General features: G+C 37.6%; 1 protein-coding gene across 5 annotated transcripts in view; it reads left to right on the forward strand.

The window, feature by feature from the left end:
- Positions 1-24039, forward strand: part of DPF3 (double PHD fingers 3) — a 243983-nt gene that overhangs the window by 166408 nt on the left and 53536 nt on the right. For all 5 annotated transcript variants that reach the window (XR_014490960.1, XR_014490961.1, XR_014490962.1 and 2 more), the window contains exons 6-7: positions 7374-7452; positions 11177-11314. Coding sequence is in view for 1 of the 5 variants with exons in the window: in XM_083350564.1 (XP_083206690.1) it covers positions 7374-7452; positions 11177-11314 (217 nt within the window). In the remaining 4 variants the exon portion in view is untranslated. The remainder of the gene's footprint in view (positions 1-7373; positions 7453-11176; positions 11315-24039) is intronic.

The raw sequence follows: 24039 nt of genomic DNA on the forward strand, positions 1-24039 counted from the left end.
TGGGCCCATTTTATCATACAATCCTTAACAAGCTCTGTTTCTGAGTCAATCTCTATCAATGCAAGATATATCCGTTTAATATGTGCTGGACCCTGATTTCTAATTTGCTTTATCAAATTTTCATCAGTCATTGTAAAACCAGTTTTCTGATCTTCTTTCCACCTGGCCCGTAACTGAGTATATTGAAACCAGTTTTGAACAACCTTCTCTTCTCGCAAGAGGCTATATGATTTCAAACACCAGACATTTCTTTCCAAACTTAGGATCTCCTTGTACGTAGTCACATCATGTTTGAAACCAGCATGTATATTTTCTATTGCGTGTTTTGGAATTGCCCACAGTGGTATCTTGCAATCTAGCTTATGTCTATACTTCTTCCAAACTCTCAACAATGCCTGTCTTAAAATATGCACTCTAAACACATTGTCTACCTTCTTGTCATACAACAAATATGCATGCCAGCCAAACAACAAATCATGGCCCTCAAGATTTAATAATCTCTCTTGTGTCAAATTAATCCAATCACTTATTCCTACTAATGCAGCAGCTTCATAATATAGTTTAAAGTTAGGCATTTTAAGGCCACCTCTCTCACGAGTATCCTGCATAATCTTAAGTTTAACTCGTGGCTTTTTCCCTGCCCACACAAATTTATTGATACCTCGCTGCCATTCCTCCAAATTAGAATCTTTCTTAAGAATAGGTATCATTTGAAATAAAAATAAAAATTTAGGCAGGACATTCATTTTCACTGCTGCAATCCGTCCCAACAAAGACAATTGCAATTTTTCCCAACTCTCCAATTCTTTTTGAATTTTCCCCCATAGTTTTTCATAATTATTTTTATATAACTTTGTATTAGAGGGCGACAAAAGCACCCCCAAATATTTAACCCTTTTAACAATCTCAAATCCAGTTAATCCTTCTAAGAGAGCCTTTTGCGAAACTGTCATATTTCTGGCCAAAATTTTGGTTTTCTGTATATTAACTTTAAATCCAGAAACCTTCCCATATTGTGTTATTATCTCCATCAGGTCCACAACAGAGTTCTCTGGCTGGGTCACTGTAACAACCAGATCATCTGCGAATGCTCTCAATCTATAATCCTGATCTCTAATTTGTATCCCCTTATTTTTTTCCGAATTCCGTATTTTAACCAATAATATCTCTAATGTTAACACAAATAACAAGGGCGATAACGGACACCCTTGCCTTGTGCCCTTCTCAATATTACATGCCTCTGTCAGGCTATTATTAACTATAATTCGGGCAGTTTGTTTTTGATATAATGCCCTAATCGGTTGCAAAAATTTTTCCCCAAAATCCATTTTGTCTAAAACTTTCAACAAAAATTGCCAATTCAATTGATCAAAAGCTTTTTCAGCATCTAAAAAAATTAGCGCCGCAGAGATCTGGTTGTTCCTTTCCAAAAACTCTAACACATCAACTATATGCCTCACATTATTTTTCATTTGCCTACCACTAATAAACCCCATTTGGTCCCCATGAATCACCTGTTGCAGAACCCTCATCAGTCTATTAGCCAAAACCTTAGCAAATATCTTGTAATCTGTATTTAAAAGCGATATCGGTCTGTAATTTTTAACTTGAGTAGCATCTTGGTCTTCCTTCAGAATCAAGGAAATAAAAGCTGTTCTCCAAGACGGTGGCACCTTTCCCCCCCTCTGGATTGTCTGGAACAGTTCCTTTAACGGTTTTATCATCTCTAATTGCAAATTTTTGTAATAGGCCGCAGTCAAACCATCCGTACCTGGTGCTTTATCCACCTTCAGTTCCTTAATTGCTGTAAAAATTTCTTCTTCTGTAATCAATTGATTAATCCCCTCTTTTTGTACTTGCGTAAGAACCGGGATGCTAGCATTCTCCAAATATATATCAATGTCTTTTTCATTAATTTTCTCCTTAGCATATAGTTTAGAATAAAAATCCACAAATGCGTCCTTGATAAGGTCCTGTTGAAACACAACCCTTCCTTTATGCTCAATCTTATCAATATTAGAAGCCCTTTGTTTTTTCCTCAATCTATAAGCTAACCATCTACCTGGTTTATTAGCGTTGCAAAAAGTATTATGCCTGGCAAACCGCAGATTGGTTGCCACTTGGTCAGCCATTAATTTATCAAATTGTCCTCTTAACAATTTAATAGCCTCCTTAATCTTCACATCCTCTGAGTTCAAAATCAAAGCCTTTTCTTTTTCCTTTATTTCATTCTCCAGTTCTTTCCTTTTAGCTTCCACAGCACGTCTATGTTTATTATTCATATATATCAACACCCCTCTCATGTAGGCCTTGCTAGCATCCCAAACCATATCCATAGAGGTACCCTTGTTCATATTAATTTCAAAAAAATCCTTCATCCGCTGTTTACATTCTTCCACATTTCTCTGAATTCTAAACAAGTTCTCATTTACGCGCCACGAGCGCCTGTCCCTTTTCTCCTTATCAATCTCTAACCAAACTGGACTATGATCAGAGATAGTTCTTGCGCAAATCTTCACCTTTTTAGTCCTCAAAAAAAAATCATTAGTCAACAAAATAAAATCAATCCTCGAAAAAGATTGATGTCTATCAGAATAAAAAGTATAGTCCTTTTCCTGCAGATGTCTCTCACGCCAAATATCTCGCAGTTCCAAGTCATCCTTCATTTCAAAAAAAGATTTAGGCAGTCTAGCATGACTTGGAATGCGCTTAAAAGCTCCAGCCTTGTCCATCTGTACATCCAAAACACCATTCCAATCCCCCATAAAAATAAAAGATTTATAATCCAACTGGGTAAGCTTTGTGTGAAGTAAACTAAAAAAGTCAGCTTGTTGTTGATTAGGTGCATATAATCCAACTAAAAGCGTCTTTTTACCTTCTAGCAGCAGCTCTATCATAACGTATCTTCCATGCTTATCTGCTTCAATTAAGTCTGCTGTTAAGGCACTTTTAACATATACAACCACTCCATTTTTCTTATTCATTGCAGAAGCAACAAATTGCGTACCCAACCTTGAGTTCACTAAATACTTTTGATCCAAGACTCTAATATGCGTTTCTTGCAAGCATATAACATCTATCTTGAATTGTTTTAAATATTGAAAAACTTTCTTCCTCTTCTGTGGTGAATTTAGTCCATTAACGTTCCAAGTTAAAAATTTAGTTGCCATGCATATCCTCCCAAAGCTCTTGGAGCACTGCTTTGATAGGACTATCTTCTTTAGGCCGTGCTCCTCCCACTGCTTGGCTGTAAGTACGTTGTGGAGATTCCAAAGACTTTTGCTGGTCTTGTTCTTTTATTTTCTTTGCTCGTTTCAAAGCAGCACGCGTTACCCTCTGCTCTCTAGGATCATCCAAAGAAGTTATAGCTTGATCTCCTCCAGCACCATTTTCCTCTACTTCAACCTCTTGATGTTCTCCTTCTCCAGATCCCTTTGCAGCTTCCAGAAGTGTTAATGGGGTTGCTTTTAAAACGTTATTGTAGAAATCACGCGCTTGCTTCACAGTAATCAGCCGGTATCTTTTACCTTCATGCATCACCATCAACCCATCTGGAATCTCCCATCTGAACCTTATATCTCGTTGCTTGAGCTCTTGCACAAGAAATGTAAAGTCTTTCCTTCTCCTTAAAATCTTTGGAGGAATTTCTTTTAAAACCAAGACTTCTTGATCAGCAATCATAACTTTAGCATCATAGGCAGCTTGTATAACTTCATCTCTAATTTCTCTTTTTGCAAAGTAGACCACCACATCTCTAGGCAACTTTCTCTGTCTAGCAATCCATGAATTCACACGGAACACTTTATCCATAGCTTCTCTTATTTCAGATGCAGGCTGTTTCAATACCACTTCGAGAGCCTCAGAAACCAGCTGCTTTAAGTCTTCCTTAATATTCTCTTTTAAGCCTCTGATTCTAACAGCAAACTGCATCTGGTAATATTGAGCAAGACTTAATTCCCTTTCCATTTTGTCTCTTAAATCTTCATTCTCCCATACTTTTGCTTCTAATATGGCATTCTTTTGAGTCAAATCATCCACTTTTTCATCCAAATCATCCACACATTCCGCCACTTTATGCACTGAAGACAAAATGTCTACCTTCATCACGCTGAACTTCTGTTCCATCCTCTCTTCCATTCTCTCCTCCAATTTCTCCAATTTCTCCTCTATCTGTGCAAATTTATCACCCATTGATTCCAAAATTACCTGGGCATGTTTATCCAGAGCATCTCGTAAGTCCTTCGGTGTCAATACATCAGGAGGGTGCAACGCCTGTAATGATGATTGTTGCACCGGAGAAGATCCACCACTCCGAAGAGTTTTAGGGGGAGGTTTAGCCGCCATCTTTTACTTTCAATTGTGATGCACTTTCACTTAAAGTTTAAAAGGTCCATCAAGCTCGAGAGTAGAATAAAATAATCCTCTTCACCTTTCCCTCTTGTACTGCTCTGCCTGCTCCTTTTAATCCATAGTCCTTTCTTCAGGCAGGGGTGGTCGCAGATGCCTGGCTCTGCTCCAAGAAGTCCGGAGCAGAGACGCTGGCCAGCTGGGAGCAACCCAGGCTTCGGGGGAGTTCAATCCTTCAGCCGCCCAAGCTCCAAGCTCAGGCGGCCCCGGAGAACTCGACCCCTACCTGGGTCCTCACCCCCTCCTCTTCTCCCAAGGAGGGGGCTTCGAATTCGCCCGAACAGCTGATCGGCGCTGTTTCGGGCGAAAATCACACAGTTGAGCCGCGGGCAGCCCGGGAAGGCTGTCTCTGGCGCCGCGCAGCCACCGGAAGTCCCCAAACTTATTATTGATTTTTATGTGTTTAGGTGAATACCCAACTTTATGTTGAAAACTAAAAAGCAATTACTAATTTAATAAGATAGCAATTAAATTAGCATATTGCTAGATCTCTACTTTTAATGTAATTCCAATTGTGGAAAGCAGAAATATCATACTGGCCTTGTGAAAGGTGTCCTTGTTTTAACTTTAATGAACCTCCTCAGAGGAGGAATTAATAAAGAGTTTGAAACTTAGTTCTTTTCTTTGCTAACCCTTGCAAGTTAAACTTTATATATTGATGCTATTATTACTCAGAGATTCTCTCATGATTGCCAAGGTGTTCTGACTCTCAATAATTTAGTAATAGGAATTCAAATTGCCAGGAAAAACTAAAGATGTCTGCCACATCTGATGATATGCTAATTACATAGTTCTTGCCCTTTGTATTCCTCATCAGTTGAATGTGGTTATTAATTGGTTTCTTTTGACAAGATTTTGGGTAGTCATGCTGGTTACTTTAATTTTCTGTAAAATTAAGATTCAGTTTTTGTATATAAACACAATGATCTAGTGTACAGATAGTCCTCCATTTATAACCACAATTGGGCCTGGAATCTTGGCTGTTGAGTGAAGCAGTCATTAAGCTAGATGCCACATGACTGCTTCACTTAACAATCATAATCTAGCTCCCCCAATTGCAGTTATTAAGTTGGTGTTTGTTCACATTTTTGGCCAGATATGAGGTATGTTTCTCCAGCACACAGGAGAATTACCCCCACCCACTCACAAGTGCATGGAAGAGAGGGGAAATCCTTCAGTGCAAGGGAGAATAGATCTCAAATGCAACAAGCACTCTTCATGCAAACTTCCTGTTGGCTTCCCCATTGACTCTTTGGGCAAGCCAGAAGTAATGATTGCAAATGGTGATCACATGATTGCAGGGCATTGTAAATGCAAATAGGTTGCCAAGTTCCTGAAATGCAGTCATGCGAGTTGGGCAGGCCAGCACAATGTTGTACAATGCCTAGAACTGGCCACAGCTGAACAGGGAAACCTTTACCTTTAGCTTTTGCAGCTTATAAAAAATAAAGCATAAAGTAAATCTTATCAACTTGCCCACCCTTGCTTTAATGTATTTTAATTCTTTCACATTCATTTCCAAGCTTTAGTCTCTCTCCTTGGAATACTTCCAAAACATGTGATTGACTTATGTACACCAGATTTTCTCCTTAAATAAATGGGACTTTCTCCTTCTCTGCACTCAGCTGCCACTTGCAGTAGATTTTCTGAAGCAATCTGGATCTTCTAAATTATAGCTAGAATGAAGGTTCCTAATTAATTGTTTCAGAGAACTAATAAGAAAGGATCCAAGGCAGAAAGAATACAGAGGAATGAATATGCCAGTCATTCCAAACTTGTGCAGGTCCCTTTCTTTCCACAGCATGATTTCATTTTTAAACCTAGGTGCCTTCATCTGTTCTCCTGGCAAGCATTCCCATTTGGCGGCATTTGAGTGCTCCAAAGCTGCTCTGCTGAAGCTTTTCAGCTGTATACATCAATTCTTGCTATATGATGGCAGAAGCTGAAAGCAGCTGTAGATGACTAAATGCCACAGAGTGAAGCAATGAGAGCATGCATGAAGCTCTCAGTTTGTGCTTCAAGGGTGGTTGTCTTTTTGCCAACCCCTTGAGGCCATTATGGGAATGTTGATAAAGAGATTCGAAGGCCAAAGACATGTAAATCCACAGAAAGCAATTTGAGGATTTATAAAATGGTGGAGCACTAAAATCTGAGACTCTAAAGCACAAATTATACAGCTAACATGGATGTTTTCATGCTTATTTTGTATACTTGATATTTTATACACTTCAGTGAAGATTAGGTGCAGTTGCAAATGATTATGCAACAGTATGCATAACAGTAATAGTAAAATTATTCAGTGGTAACCTAATGTACACACACCCCATCAACCACGACTTTGAAAAAAGAGACAATTAGGTACATCAAGGTACATATATGGGACTAGGTATTTTATTTTTTGCTTCTCTTAATTCTAGCAGCATGTACTTTAATTTAATTTTAATAAGCCTCATTTCACAAATTCTTTGTAGTTCTTTTGAGAATTCAAATAGGATATGAAAGAGTGAACTTGTTGCTATGTTGCAATTCCCACCTGGTCCAAGGCAATGTGTAACAATGAAATGGGAACTTCCCAATTTCCAGAAGCTGCAACTTAGATAGGGGAGAAGAGTAGCACAGTAGTACTAATGTTGTTTGAGGACCCTAGTAGTACCCAAGCATATTGTTCTACCAACCTATGTGGAACAATTGTTACATCTTCCTGACAGTGACTAGAATAGATGTATGTTTCTTGCGCTGCAGAATCTACAAGCAGCTCTTCAACTCAATATCAGAAGTAACTTCATATTTTCAAAGCTAGCGCAAATTCGTTAATCTGCTCAAGAGCAGCTCTTCTCATGAATATGTAATAGTAATGATGACAAAGCAGAAAGTTCACTGTATGATTTGTGAAATTATTTTGAGTTTAATGTTTTGGGATAACTATAAAGCGTAGTTTTTGCATTAATATCTTGGTTTCATTCTAGGCCCGAGGCTCTGGCGGTGGTAGGCGAAGGAATGATGTTTCTTCTATGGATGACCATGACAAACCTTATGTTTGTGACAGTAAGTAATCTCCAGACTTTTACTCAACTTTTTAATAACGTATTTTTTTTACTGAGAATTGGATTACAGTAATAAAAAAACCCAGTACACTTAGAGAAAAAGAATAGAATAGAAAAAAGTGCAGGAAAAGAAGAAGAAAGAAGAAAAAGAAAAGAAATATATAAAGAAGTGATCTCCAACCTTTATCACAACCAATATAACTCTTTGCCTTCTTTTAATGTTTTGGAGAAAATCCATCTATTGTATATAGTTGCTAAAACACTGACTAGATGGCACATAATCAATAAGTCAATCAATCAATCATTACAGTATATTGATGGGTTTTTCTCCATGGGTAGAAAATGTAAGTTAAGTAATCATCTACATATCAACAAGTACCTTGACCCCATGGGATGTGTTACTATTTTATTTATTTGGACTATGTTTTGTCTCCATCATAGGTAGGAAGAATATTTTTGTTTATAGAAAATTCAGTTCAAAAACAACATAGAATTTCCAATATTCCCTTCAGTTTTAGGTGCTTTGTCCCTGATAATTCACTTTAGAGAATTTTGTTCCATCAAGTTGAACCCTTTTCTTCCAAGGTAAATGTAGAGTGCAAAGTGACAGATGTTTCATGCAAACAGATAGCACAATTTCTTATTAGGGACACGGTGGCTCAGTGGGTTAGGACGCTGAGCTTGTTGATCAGAAGGTCGGCAGTTTGGTGGGTCGAATCCCAAGTGCCGCGTAGCAGATTGAGTGCCTGTTACTCTTCTGCCAACCTAGCAGTTCGAAAGCACATAAAAATGCAAGTAGAAAAATAGGGACCACTGCGGTGGGAAGGTAACAGCATTCCATGCGCCTTTGGTGTCTAGTCATGCCGGCCACATGACCACGGAGACGTCCTCGGACAAGCGCTGGCTCTTCGGCTTTGAAACAGAGATGAGCACCGGCCCCTAGAGTCGGAAACGACTAGCACCTTTACCTTTTTTATATTTTTCTTACTATTTTTTAGAAGAAAATGCATTTACTATAATCTTAAAGTCTTCTCAGCAATGACCGTGTCATTCTTGACTTTTGCCTTTTAATTAATGTTCTTGGTTAATAACAGTGTTGAAATGCCTGTGTTGCATAAGAATCACTGTTGTTTTGTTCCTGATGACTAATACAAATTAGTGTAGGTTTTTTCTTCCCATGTTTCAAGGCAGTTGCCCTGTACCCTTACTTCTGTTTTTTTTAGGCATTTTTCTTCCATGAACTCATTTCAATTTCACCATGATAACTATAACTCCTAAGAGTGGAAGTAATATTCTGAATTTTGCACTTACTTTCTGAGTTACAGATAGATGGGATGCCTAAAATATGTTCAGTTTAAATACTGGTTATTCATTTCACACTTGTCAGTGCAAATGTATCTATATCATATCATGATTCTGTACATATTTTGATAAACAATTAATATTTATTCATTATCCCAGATATTGTAACTGTGATTCCCAAACATTATATTTGTGACTTTGTGGCTCTCTGAAATCATACCACTGAAGTTTGGCAGATAAATGGCTGATTTTTTTCTTCCAAAGACCTAACACTCACTTAAACTAAGTTTCATAGGGGGTATCTGTAGTGTGTGTTTGTCTTGAGAAAAACGGGTCCAGAAACACACACAAAAGACCACAAAGACATAAATACTATAAACAAATTCATTACAAGAGCCTTGGTGGAGCAGTGGGCTAATGCCTCCTTAAGTAACACCAGCTGCCTGCGATTAGTGCAGGTTCGAGTCCCACAAGGCTCAAGGTTGACTCAGCCTTCCATCCTTCCGAGGTAGGTAAAATGAGGACCCAGATTGTTGGGGGCAATTAAGCTGACTTTGTAATAATGCCGCTTGGGGTATGTGTGAAAGCCCTAATAAGCAGGCCTATACATAGAATGAAGGCTACTGCTAAGCTTGTAAGCCGCCCTGAGTCTTCGGAGAAGGGCGGGATATAAATGGAATTAAAATTAAAAAAAATAAATATCTAATGCAAATGAAAATCATGCAGTCATCAAAGACCACATATTACACTTTCTCTGTGCTTGGACAGTGCATTTTAGTGCAGAGTGCAGAGATGAGCAACAAAGATGATTAGGGGACTGGAGGCAAAAACATATGAAGAACGGTTGCTGGAATTGGGTATGTTCAGTTTAAGAAAGAGAAGGGCAAGGGGTGACATGATAACAGTGTTCCAATATCTAAGGAGCTGTCACAAAGAAGAGGGAGTCCAGCTATTCTCCAAAGCGCCCGAAGGCAGAACAAGAAGCAACAGATGGAAGCTAGTCAAGGAGAGAAGCAACCTAGAACTAAGGAGAAATTTCCTGACAGAACAATTAATCAGTGGACCGACTTGCCTCCAGAAGTTGGGGATTGGACTAGAAGACCTCCAAGGTCCCTTCTAACTCTTTTATTCTGTTAACCTGTTATTTTTTATTCTAACTTAATATATAATGCACAGCAAGTAGATTCAAGCCAATCTACTGTATTGAGTAAAGACTATGAGAGGACAGCTTTTGTTAAACTTAATATGAGATATGCAGCAGTGAATTCAGCTTTGATCACTAAGCCTCAGCAACTGGTTTCAACTCAACTAATTTAAAGCAAAGTCTCATCTTGTATTTTATACTCAGATGTGGAATAGACTTTTTTTATTAGAGAGCACATAGTCTAATGTCTCATAGTCTTTACTCAATACAGTAGATTGGTTTGAATCTACTTGCTGTGCATTATATATATAGATGTTGCATGTATATTTAATATGCACCTCAGATGCAGGATCCAATTCTCCAAATGGTGGTCATTACTAAATGATAAGAGACAAGATGGGTAGGATAGGAATCAGGGAACCACACATAGTAATAGCACTTAGACTTATATACTGCTCCAAAGTGCTTTATGGCACTCTCTGAACTGTTTACAGAGTCAGCATATTGCCCCCAACAATCTGGGTTCACATCTTACCTATCTCAGAAGGATGGAAGGCTGAGTCAACTTTGAGCCGGTCAGGATCAAAGTCCTGGCTATAGGCAGAGTTTAGCCTGCAATACTGCATTCTAACCACTGTACCACCAGGCTTACATACTCAATTGAAGCACTGACTTTGGGTTTACATGTGCCACACAGCCATACTTTAACTATCATATTTGTAGGAGAAGGACTGGCAGAGGCAAGAGGCAGAGTTAAAAGAGGGATCAGCCTAGAATCTCTACATAGCCACAAATGGACTAAGTCCAACCTCCCCTTGAATTTGGTTCACCCTTATCTAACTCCAAGCAGATGCTGTCCATTAGTTGAGAAGATTCCTGTGCATAGGTTTTTAACAATAAATCAGCTTAATAGGACTTTCACAGCTTGACTTGGTCTTTCCCGCTAACAATGTTACTTTTAATGAATGGAATGCTTAAAGCAGAGCAGCAGTACTTTTCTTTCAGAGCTGTTCAAAAGCCTGAAAAACATCAGATGGCTTTAATGAATGTCACGGATGTTCTGTACTCACACTATGGTTCATATATGATATATGGTTCAAAGCAATTCTTCTGTATAATTCTTTGGGATGCAATACTTTACATCAAGAAACAGAAATAGAACTTTGGTTGACTGACATAGGCAGACAACTTGTACAGAATTATGTAAGATGAGTTCTGTACTTCTGATGTATCATTTGCTGATCCTGTTTATTGTTCTCTGCATCTTCTGTGTTTGTAGTCTGTGGCAAGCGCTACAAGAATCGGCCAGGACTGAGCTATCACTACGCTCACACTCACCTTGCTAGCGAGGAAGGGGATGATGCTCAAGAACAGGAGACACGTTCACCACCTGTCCACAGAAATGAAAATCATAAACGTGAGTAGGATATACGTGCCCCTTATATTTTATACTGTAATGCTCCAGTCCCTATTTACCCTCCCACTGCTGCATCCATCTTTGTATTACAGTTGTGACTACACTTACTTTCCTCCGCTGTGAATTGTTAGGACCAGGCTTTTAATGGAGCTAATTAGCTGCAGCTTTTCTAGATGCTAAGCTCAGCTAATCCAAAATTTGTCTCAGACCTCCCATTAGGTCAGCAAGCAGGTCACTTTCCATCACTGTTCCTCTGGGAAGAGCACGTGGAGAAGAGACAAGTCAAGTAGTTTTCTGTGGTTTATTTTGAGAACAATATATATGTTCTCGTTTTGTTTCTGTTCTTGTTTCTTGTTACTGGACAAAATTTTATTTATTTTATTTTATTTTTATTACATTTATATCCCGCCATTCTCCGAAGACTCAGGGCGGCTTACAAGCTTAGCAAATTCCCAAGCTCCTAAAACTCCCTCTTAAGGGATCAAATAAGAGACAAAGGTTTTAGTTCAAGAAGATCTAACAATATTTTTTGCTCCAGAAACTTTTGGACATTATAAAAAAATGTAATGGGGCTCTATTTGCCTCATTTTTTTTTATGACAGAAGGTTGGATGTTGGATTGAACCCTTTATAATTTTTTTTTATAAAGCATTGCACCTTTCTAAGAGAGGAAATGGCTGAAAGAATATGTTGCTTCCATAGAATGTATTTTATAATACGAATGTGGTACTGGAAGTAAAATAAAATGGGTGCTAAGTTGTAATGCTTTATTTATGAGAATAAACGGGGAAATGTTGAGTTGCATTCCTGTCAAAGCAGCCTAAATAATAATGGCTTTTTATCAGGTGAAAGCATAGCTATAGGCTGGGTTTTAGTCTCTTTTTAGAAGTACAATTCTAAATTAGTACAAACTGCTATTTTGTTACATTTGGTAGTATAATATAAAATGCTGATTTTATTTTTATTTTTAATAACTAAATACAAAAATTTTAAAAGAAGGGAGGAAAGCTGAAAAAAATAATTTATAGCAATACATATCAATAACTTGAAGCCATGATTCATTACAGCTATCCATGGTTTTCTATATTAATCAATTCTCTAAACCACAGAATTGTTGGAGCCTTATATTTATCTTTCTGTTGCTGTTGTTGTTAGTTGCGAAGTTGTGTCCGACCTATTACGACCCCATGTACAATGTTCCTCCAGGCCTTCCTGTCCTCTACCATCTTCTGGAGTCCGTTTAAGCTCACGCCTACTGCTTCAGTGACTCCATCCAGCCACCTCATTCTCTGTCATCCCCTTCTTCTCTTGCCCTCAATCTGAACAATTCATATTTTGATTGTAAATCTATTTTCTTTGTCCAGAATTCAACTCTCATGTGATTGAGTTAAATGTAAACTTATGAAAATATTAAATCTCATTGAATTAAGAAAAAAAGATAGTCTGGACCATATGTGCTATTTCTTTTAAAATATGATACATATAGTATATGTATCTAGCTATTTAAAAAATAAAACTGCAGATATATGCAAGAAAAAATATATATGTTTTTTTAAAAAATCCAGAATATAATTTCATACATTTTTAGAACTATTATCCCACAAGATTACCAATAACACAAAAAAGTAGTAGTGGATGGCTGTTATAAAAATATTTCTAATAAAATAATTACATCAATAAATAAACAGCCCCAAGATCAAGTATCTTAATTACTCAATCTTCAGTTGTTCACCAACCATAACTCAGTATAGAGAAAGTTTCAAATTAAATCCACTTTCATGTTTCTGGCAAATGTGTTGCCACTGACAGGAGATCTGTTTTATGGCAGAGGATGTAGAGTTTGCAAAGCATGGGAATTGAATATTTTCAGTATTGGAGAAACAGTCAAAATACATTTAAATAAATTACTTGACATGATAAAATCTCTTAAAAAGTATACGCAGGGAATTAAGTAAACAGGTGTAGTAGCCAAAAAAACATTTGTTTTGCTATTATATCATCTTGTCAGTTAACTCCTTAAGTTTATTGTCCCTTCCCAGATCAGGTGAGTCCAATAATTCTAGCCCTTGAAATCCTTTTCTTCTGAACGATTACATCTTTGCAAGAATTCCTATGGCTAATGGTAAATTATTAGAACTGGGCTGGGTCTGCAGAGTGGTGGGTTAGAGAAGTAGTGGGATTCAAATATCTGAACAATCGGTTCTCTGTGATAGAAACTGTGACAGAAAAAGATTCAGAATAAAACCTATCTGACAACAATATAAACTAGAATTTGGATATACAAAATGATAATAATAAAAAAACCAGATGAGGCTTTTAAAATTAAGAAGGAAATGAAAATACCATTCCCAGAGACCTGGATTGAGAGGGGGGAAAAACATTGCTAACTGGAATTGCTTACAGATAAGGTTACAGGTTGCTGGAATTGGGTATGTGTAGTTTAATGAAGAGAAGCGTGATGGGTGACATGATAGCAGTGTTCCAATATCTCAGGGGCTACCACAAAGAAGAGGGAGTCAAGCTATTCTTCAAAGCACCTGAAAGCAGGACAAGAAGCAACGGATTGAAACTAGTCAAGGAGAGAAGCAACCTAGAACTAAGGAGAAACTTCCTGACAGTTAGAACAATTAACCAGTGGAACAACCTGCCTCCAGAGGTGGTGAATGCTCCAACACTGGAGGTTTTTAAGAAGAGACTGGACAGCCATTTGCCTGAAAGGGTATAGGGTTTCCTGCCTGAGCAGGGGGTTGGACTAGATGACCTCCAAGGTCCCTTCCAACTTTATATTATTATTATTATTATTATTATTATTATTATTATTATTATTATTATTATTATTATTATTATTATTATTTTAATTCCATTTATATCCTGCCCTTCTCCGAAGACTCAGTTGAGCTATGGCATGAAGAATTTTATATCTGTTAATAAGGAGAAGGTTAATAAAGAGGAGAGGAAGAGGCAATGAAACTTTCTATTTGTGAAGAGGGTGGGAAGTTGTTCTTGTTTTTTTTCCCTTTTCTCTATTTTTCATTCCTTTTTGATTTCTTGCACTTTTATTCTCATTCTTCATATTATCTTTTATTATGGTAGTTAAAACTTTTAATAAAAACATTTTTTTAAAAAAGGAAAATCTGTTCTCCACATATTCTTCCTTGTGATTTACCAGATATTTACAGTTGTTGTTGTTGTTATTTGCGAAGTTGTGTCCGACCCACCGCAACCCCATGGACAATGTTCCTCCAGGCCTTCCTGTCCCCTACCATCTTCTGGAGTCCATTTAGGCTCACGCCTACTGCTTCAGTGACTCCAGCCAGCCACCTCATTTTCTGTCGTCCCCTTCTTCTCTTGCCCTCAACCTTTCCCAGCATTAGGCTCTTCTCCAGTGAGTCCTTCCTTCTCATTAGGTGGCCAAAGTATTTGAGTTTCAACTTCAGGATCTGGCCTTCTAAAGAGCAGTGAGGGTTGATCTCCTCTAGGAGTGACCTGTTTGAACGCCTTGCAAGGGACTCGCAGAAGTCTTCTCCAGCACCATAGTTCAAAGGCTTCAATTCTTCGGCGCTCAGCCTTTCTTATGGTCCAACTTTCACAGCCATACATTGCAACTGGGAAAACCATGGCCTTGACTATATGCATTTTTGTTGGCAGGGTGATGTCTCTGCTTTTTAGTATGCTGTTTAGATTTGCCATAGCTTTCCTCCCCAGGAGCAAGCATCTTTTAATTTCTTGGCTGCAGCCCCAATCTGCAGTGATCTTGGAGCCCAGGAAAATAAAATCTGTCACTACCTCCATTTCTTCCCCATCTATTTGCCAGGAATTGAGAGGGCCGGATGCCATGATCTTGGTTTTCTTAATGTTTAGTTTCAACCCAACTTTTGCACTCTCCTTCTTCACCCACATGAAGAGGTTCTTTAGTTCCTCTTCACTTTCTGCCATTAGAGTGGTATCATCTGCATATCTTAGGTTGTTGATATTTCTCCCAGCAATCTTAATTCCAACTTTTGATTCATCTAGCCCTGTTAGATGATGTGCTCTGCATATAAGTTAAATAGGCAGGGCAACAGTATACAGCCTTGCTGACTCCTTTCCCAATTTTGAACCAATCAGTGGTTCCGTGTCCAGTTCTCACTGTTGCTTCTTGACCCGCATATAGGTTTCTCAAGAGACAAATAAGATGGTCTGGTGTTCCCATCTCTTTAAGAACTTGCCACAATTTATTGTGATCCACACAATCAAAGACTTTAGCATAGTCAATGAAGCAGAAGTAGGTGTTTTTTGGAACTCCTTAGCTTTCTCCATGATCCAGCATATGTTGGCAATTTGATCTCTGGTTCCTCTGCCTCTTCAAAATCCTGCCTGTACTTCTGGTAGTTCTCGATCCACATACTGCTGGAGTCTAGCTTGTAGGATTTTAAGCATAACTTTACTAGCATGTGAAATGAGAGCAATGGTGCGATAGTTTGAACATTTTTTGGCATTGCCTTTCTTTGGAATTGGAATGTAAACTGACCTTTTCCTATCCTATGGCCACTGTTGAGTTTTCCAAATTTGCTGGCAAATTGAATGTAGCACTTTTACTGTATCGTCTTTTAAGATTTTGAATAGCTCAGCTGGAATGCTGTCACCTCCACTAGCTTTATTGTTGCTCAGATTTCCTAAGGCCCATTTCACTTCACATTCTAGGATGTCTGGCTCGAGGTCAGTGACCACCCAATCGTGGTTATCTGGGACATTAAGCTTGTTCTTGTATAGTTCTTCTGTGTAGTTTTGCTACCTCATCTTAATCTCTTCTGCCTCTGTTAGGTCCCTGACATTTTGGTCCTTTATCATGCCCATCCTCATATGAAACGTTCCCTTTATATCTCCTGTTTTCTTGAAGAGATCTCTGGTCCTCCCTATTCTATTGTTTTCTTCTATTTCTTTGCACTGTTCATTTAAGAAGGCATTCTTATTTCTAAGATAAGATAAGATAAGATAAGATAAGATAAGATAAGATAAGATAATAAGATAAGATAAGATAATCTTTATTGTCATTTTTTACTGTGGGCACAATGGCGCACATCAAAAATGAAATATAGTTGCCCGCTCTCAAAGTGAGACACATACATGACACCCCCAAAACATACTACATGCAACATATATATAGACCCACAACCCTAAATATACATAAGTACTGTCCAACTTGAATATATAATGGAAAGAGGAAGCCTGAGAGTTCACAAGGTTAATGCTGTATGGAATGAAACTATGGTTCTAGATATTCTCTGGAATTCTGCATTCAATTGGGTATATCTTTCTCTTTCTCCCTTGCCTTTCGCTTACCTTCTTTCCTCAGCTATTTGCAAAGCTTCCTCAGACAGCCATTTTGCTTTCTTGCATTTCTTTTTCTTTGGGATGGTTTTAGTTGCTACCTGTTGTACAATGTTGTGAACCTCCGTCCATAATTCTTCAGGCACTCTATCAGATCTAATTCTTTAAATCTATTTGTCACCTCTACTGTGTATTCATCAGGGATATGATTTAGTTCATATCTGAGTGGCCTAGTGCTTTTCCCTACTTTCTTCAATTTAAGCCTAAATTTTGCAACAAGAAGCTCATGATCTGAGCCACAGTCAGCTCCTGGTCTTGTTTTTACTGACTGTATAGAGCTTCTCCATCTTTGGCTGTAGAGCACATAGTCAATCTGATTTCTGTGTTGGCCGTCTGGTGATGTCCATGTGTATAGCCGTCTCTTGAGTTGTTGGAAAAGAGTGTTTGCTATGACCATTCTATTCTCTTGACAAACTTATATCAGCATATGGCCTGTTTCATTTTGTACTCCAAGGCCAAACTTTCCTGTTATTCCAGTTATCTCTTGGCTTCCTACTTTAGCATTTCAATCCCCCATGATGACAAGGACATCATTTTTGGGTGTTAATTCTATAAGGTGCTGTAGGGCTTCATAGAACCGGTCAATTTCATCCTCTTCAGAACCAGTGGTTGGGGCATAGACTTGGATTACTGTGATATTGAATGGTTTCCCTTGGATTCAATCTGAGATCATTCTGTCATTTTGGGGATTGTATCCCAGTATTGCTTTTCTTACTCTTTTATTGATTATGAAGGCTATTCCATTTCTTCTGAGGAATTCTTGCCCACAGTAGTATACCTGATGGTCATCTGAATTAAATTCATCCATTCCTGTCCATTTTAGTTCACTGATTCCTAAGATGTTGATGTTCAGTCTTGTCATCTCTTGTTTGACCACCTCCAGCTTGCCTTGATTCATGGATCTTACATTCCAGGTTCCTATGGAGAAAAAATCTTTACAGTATCGGACTTTCCTTTCACCACCAGATACATCCACAGCTGAGCATCCTTTCAGCTTTGGCCCAGTCGCTTCATTCTTTCTGGCGCTCCTAGTACTAGCCCTCTGCTCTTCCCCAGTAGCATATTGGACACCTTCTGACCTGAGAGGCTCATCTTCCAGTGTCATATCTTTTTGCCTTTTATTACTATCCATGGGGTTTTCATGGCAAAGATACTGGAGTGGGTTGCCATTACCTTCTCCAGTGGATCACATTTTGTCAGAACTCTCTGCTATGACCTATCCATCTTGGGTGGCCCTGCACGGCATAGCTCATAGCTTCATTGAGTTATGCAAGCCCCTTCGCCACGACAAGGCAGTAATCCATCTTCCGGTTAAGCTCCGGATGGCGCCCGACCTCCGCTCCTTCCGGCGCGATCTAAAGACTTATCTCTTCGAACAAGCTGGCCTGGCCTGATGGGATGGGGTTGGGTTTTATTACTTTTAATATGTTTTAACCTATTGTAAGAGTTGTGGGCATTTTGTTTAATCTCTTTTAATTTTTGTATTTTGTCTTTTAACATGTACTGCCCTGTTCACCGCCCTGAGTCCTTCGTGAGAAGGGCGGTATACAAATAAAATTAATAATAATAATAATAATAATAATAATAATAATAATAATAATAATAATAATAATAATAGGGATATTTACAGTTAGGGCCTGACAAATCAGGAAATAAGCTTTGTGAAAATATGTATTTTGTTAGCCATAAGCTGTCCTGTTCTGACAATATGCCTACTTTGAAATCCCTCACTGTATGTATCTACAGTACTTTATTTCTATTTCTCCATCCATTTACCAACCCCCCCAAACATAATTTTTAAAATCTGAAAGGGAAGAGAAAAATATTGCAAACACTTTTATTTTTATGGGCTTGTGGCATATTAGGTATTATAACTTTATCCTGGAAATAATATTCAGGTATTTATTTGAATTCTGAAGTTTCGGTCGCTATTCCCCATACATTTCCAGGCATGTCTTTCCCATCACAAGAGTCATAAATTGTTTTTTAAAAGCACTTGCTTAAATGCAGTTGTGTAGCCCCTCCCACATTCCTGTTTCTTGTTTGTGATTCCATGGAACCTGGATCATGCACCTTATTTGGGGTTAGTAAGAAATTTGCCTATCACTGAGACAATCACAGCCAAAAATAGAAATAGAAATAGTATGATTTCTCAGTGTGTTCTAGAGGGACTGGCTATTTAGAAATAAACTTTAAAAAGAAGCCTGGTACTCCCCATTTCTGACTTTGGGTATTTTTCCAGGCTAATGGAATGGCTAAATTAACACCCCTTCTCTACTCACTTTATTAAACTGTCATATAAAAGAAGGTTGAAAGTAGAAACATTGGAAGAGAGTACCTATTATTCTATGATAAGGCTTCTTAGAGCATTTGGTACCTAAACAAGAAAGTTCAAGTGGTTTTGGCATAATTTTGTATATTTTGTTTTAGACTACTTAAAGTTTCTTCTGAACAGAGTATTCAAAGAGGTTTACATAAATGTAAAGCATTCCATGATTAACTCAGTGAAGTAGAAGGAAATAAATAAAAACACATGCTAGAAAATAAACAATTTTCTAAAGGAAAGAGAAAATTCTAACAAAATGTAGACTAAAAATTCTTAAGACATAGGGGCCTCCAACCAATGGAAACAGATAAATAAAGAGGGCCTAAATGTAAGAAATAATCCTTGTATTCGGAACTGCAACAAGAAGTGTCCCATTCTCATAGATGTGAAAGATATCTTTATCTGTTTTGAGACTATATTGATGTCTCCGCGCCGGGCCGGGGGGGGGGGGAGTTTTCAAGTACAGTCAATTCAATTTCATTGATCAGTTTTAAAGTATGCTGTGATACATGTAATATTGCTATACATGTAATTGTTAATATTGCTGTTCCATAGTTGATTTCCTTGTACACAGAATAAAGCAAGGAAAGAGTTCCAGTTCCTCAAATCTTGCTAGGGTTTGGTGGCTGTTGAATTTAGATTTGACACAGCTGCACTGTTACATAGGTCATTTCCTCAGTTGTGATTTATTTATAGCATCATCTAGTATCACCCAGCCACTGTTGAGGCAATATAGAACCTGTCCTCATTACTATTATCTTGGCTAACAATGGCTGGATGATGCTATAAATCATTAAAGAGAAAATCACTAAAGACTGGACTTGAAGAATCTTCTCATTAGCATGAGTAGAAGATGAACTGATGGGAGACAGAACAGAACATCTCCTGATGGTTTAATGGAGATGTCCCTTTAAGGCAATTGTCTCAAATAATTTTTGTGGTAATAGGAAATAGAAATATGTTCAATTTTACCAGTGAAGTTGCTGCTAGTGACGTTGGAATAAAGTCTGAGTAACATGTGCCCAAGAACCAGCACTTGTCCACATTGAACAACTCCTATCAACATTTCTGCAGCTGTGTTTTGTACCTTCTGAAATGGTTAAATTCTCTTGGAGAGTGTGATATAAACAGTTATTTACTGCCCTTTAAAAAAAAGCACACAAATCTGGTGTTCCAGATGGGCTACAACTATGTGCAATGTAAGGACTTGGAGAATGACATATTAAGATAATTTCCATCATGACCTGCTTTAAAAACTTGTTCTTCTAGGAGAGAAAGATTGATTTATTTTCCATGTACAATGAGAGAGAAAGATTGTTTTCTACCAAATAAGCTAGTCTCCTGAGATATCTTTACATGGGCCAACATTCTAACAAAGAACTTATGTGCAAAAATACTTTAAAAATAGCAATAGTACTTAGACTTATATACTGCTTCACAGTGCTTTACAGCACTCTGTAAGCAGTTTACAGACTCAGCATATTGTCCCCAAAAATCTGGTCCTCATTTTATTGACCACAGAAGGATGGAAGGCTGAGTCAACCTTGAGCTGATCAGGATCGAACTCCTGGCAGTGGGCAGAATTAGACTGCAATACTGCATTCTAACCACTGCGACACCATGGCTCCTATCCACATAGAACATCTCCTACCAATATTTCTGCAGCTGTCTTTTGTACAAGTAGTCCTCAATTTATGACAACAATTGGGATCAGCCATTAAGTGAGTGACACCCAATTTTATGATGTTTTTGGAATGGTTGTTAAGTGAAACACCATGGTCGCTAAATGGATTAAGTGAATCCAGCTTCCCCTATTGACTAGCTTGTTAGAAGCCCCCTGGGCAGGTCCCAAATAGTGATTATGTGACCCTGAGGTACTGCAACTGTCATAGATATATGCTGATTGTCAAGCAAACAAATTTTGATCACCTGACTGTGGTGATACTCTGATGGTCATAAGTACAAGAACCTGTTATAAGTTACTTTTTCAGTGCTATCATAATTTTGAACAATTGTTAAACGAATGGTCATAAGATGGGGACTACCTGTAATGAAAAATCCAGGGCATGGCCTTAGGCTTTCCCATTTAATTCTTAGAGCAGACCAAATTATTTAAGTTTGATTTTGTATATGTAGGTTCTAAATTTATGGGATATAAATATGTGCATGTTGAAATAACCTGCGCATTGGCTTGGCCTTCACAATAGTCATCTTTTTTGTTGTTTAAATTTTATTAAAAAGAGATAAAAACTAATGCAAAATAAAGAAAAAGAAGGGGAAAAAAGAAATGAAGAAAACAAAAACGCAAAAAGAAAGGTGAAACGAAATAGAAAGAAGATGCTTCCAATTTCCTTTGCAAATACAGCAAATACAAATACAACTGTCATAGTTCTGATAGATGAGACCAACTAAAACAGAACTCTGAGGCTTGAGTTTTTCTCTATGAACATGTTTATTGGCTACAAAGTATTGGCACCATAAAAAGTGAAACCAAGATTAAAGTTCCCTCCAAAAAGTTACAGTATTACAAAGTTAAACTTCCCACCCCAGCACTATGCAGTCAACTACATTTCCCTAGAATAGTTTGGCAGGCTTTCTAACAAAATGCTCAGCCCTCCAGTCTAACGAACAGAGATGACCTTAGTTCCCACGGGACAGAGAATTGTTTAGACTAGCATAAAAATTCCATAACCCTGCTCCCATTCTTGTGGCAACCAAAAATAAACAAGATGGCTTCAGCCAGATTCGTTGCAGAGTTGACAACAACTAGGTTTATAAAATAAATTCTTACTCTATGGTCACAAGAATAAGCTCTCATTTTTATTATTTAATGTTTTCCAATCAACAGAACCATAAGTCAAAAGTTAATTACATTCAGTTTCCTGCAAAAAATTTATGAGAGGTTACCTGCTGGCAATACATGTTGTCTTCGATCTAATTGAAGATAATAATAATAATAATAATAATAATAATAATAATAATAATAATAATAATAATAATAATAATAATAATAATAATAAAGTTGGAAAGGACCTTGGAGGTCATCTAGTCCAACCCCCTGCTCAGGCAGGAAACCCTATACCATTTTGGACAAATGGCTGTCCAGTCTTGTCGTAAAAACTTCCAGTCTTGGAGCATTCACAGCTTCTGGAGGCAGGTTGTTCCACTGATTAATTGTTCTAACTGTCGAGAAGTTTCTCCTTAGTTCTAGGTTGCTTCTCTCCTTGATTAGTTTCCATCCGTTGCTTCTTATCCTGCCTTCGGGCGCTTTGGAGAATAGCTTGACTCCCTCTTCTTTGTGGCAGCCCGAGATATTGGAACACTCCTATCATGTCCCCACTCACCCTTCTCTTCATTAAACTAGACATACCCAATTCCAGCAGCCGTTCCTTATATGTTTTAGTCCAGTCCAGTCCAGTTTTTAATCGAAGAAGTCAGTTTATCTATCTCTGCAAGTTCCATCATCTTTACAAAACATTCTTCTATTGTGGGTGATGTTGAACTTTTACACTTTTGAGCATGTAATAATCTTGCTGCAGTTTCATATATAAAAACAAACTTCCATGACTTTTTCCCTTGTGTATTCAGTAGTTTGAAAAGAAAAGCCTCTGATTTTAATTAGTCATTAAAATCTTTAAATTGGTGTATGTATTTGTATCCATAATTTTCTGGTATCTACTAAACATGATAAAATGGCCCTTCATGTCATTCACATTTCCAGCATAAACCTTTATTCATTCTAAGTAATTTATCTGGTGATATATCAACAGTACAGTATTTTATAAAATTTAAGATTACAACATAATGTAAGTTTCAAATTGTTTTAAAAGGGGTATTTTTTTTTCTCTTATGTAAAATTCTGATAGAAATGTCTTTCTAAACAGTTACATCTGTATTATTCATTTTAATCTTGTACAAAAATGTTTGTTTGTTTATTTATTTATTTATTTATTTATTTATTTATTTATTAAATTTTTATACCGCCCTTCTCCCGAAGGACTCAGGGCGGTGTACAGGGCAATAAATATCAAAATGTAAATACAAAAGTTAAAAAAGAGATTAAAAAGAATTAAATAATTATGCCCAAGAATACAATACTAAAAGTGTGTTAAAACTTATTTAAAACCAACCTCAAATGTTACTGCAGAACTTGATTCCCCGTCATCTTCTTCCTAACAAAATATACCAGATTTGTTCTACCAAATCTAGAATTTAGTTTTTAAACTTTTATCAGTTTCTGGCTTCATATTTTCCTCTTCCCAGTTCAAAATTTTTCCCAAGACTTTAATCATCCTTTCTCTAACATTTTCACCATAAGCTTCTGGAATAGCTCTAAGTCACATACAAAATTCTTTCTCTCCCAGTTCCAACAAAGCCAAATTACCTAATTTTTTCCAGGTCTTTATCAAGCACTTCTGTCTTACTCTGTAAAATTTCCACTTTATCATTGATTTGTTTTACCTCTATAGAATGATTCATTTTTTATTATTTCATTCAAGTCCCTTTTTATTTTACAAGTTGCTCTTTTTTCATAAGTTTCTACCTTAGAGCCCTTTCTTCAAATAATTTCTGAAGAAAATCTGTATAACTGTTTTCTCTCAGAGCTGCTCAAGCAACCTCCTCCTGCCCTCTGTTGCAATTTTTCTAGTAGTTGCCATTGTATATTATAACCAAAATTTAAGGTATCTCAAACAAGCAAGAGGAAAAGGAAGGCTTCCCTCTCTCCATAACTTCAACCCACATCACAACTACATCAAAACATCACTTTCTAGTTCAGTACCTAATCTTTTGATGTGCAGAGTCCCACAGTGTGGTCCTCAATGGAACCGCATCTACATGGAAGGAAGTGTGTAGTGGGGTGCCCCAGGGCTCTGTTCTGGGCCCAGTGCTCTTCAACATCTTCATCAACGATTTGGATGAGGGGATAGATGGGGAACTCATCAAATTTGCAGACAACACCAAGCTGGCAGGAATAGCCAATACTCCAGAAGATAGGCTTAAGATACAGGAGGATCTGGACAGACTCGAAC

The sequence above is a fragment of the Vipera ursinii genome (assembly GCF_947247035.1).
Source record: "Vipera ursinii genome assembly, chromosome: 1".
Lineage (NCBI taxonomy): Eukaryota > Metazoa > Chordata > Lepidosauria > Squamata > Viperidae > Vipera > Vipera ursinii.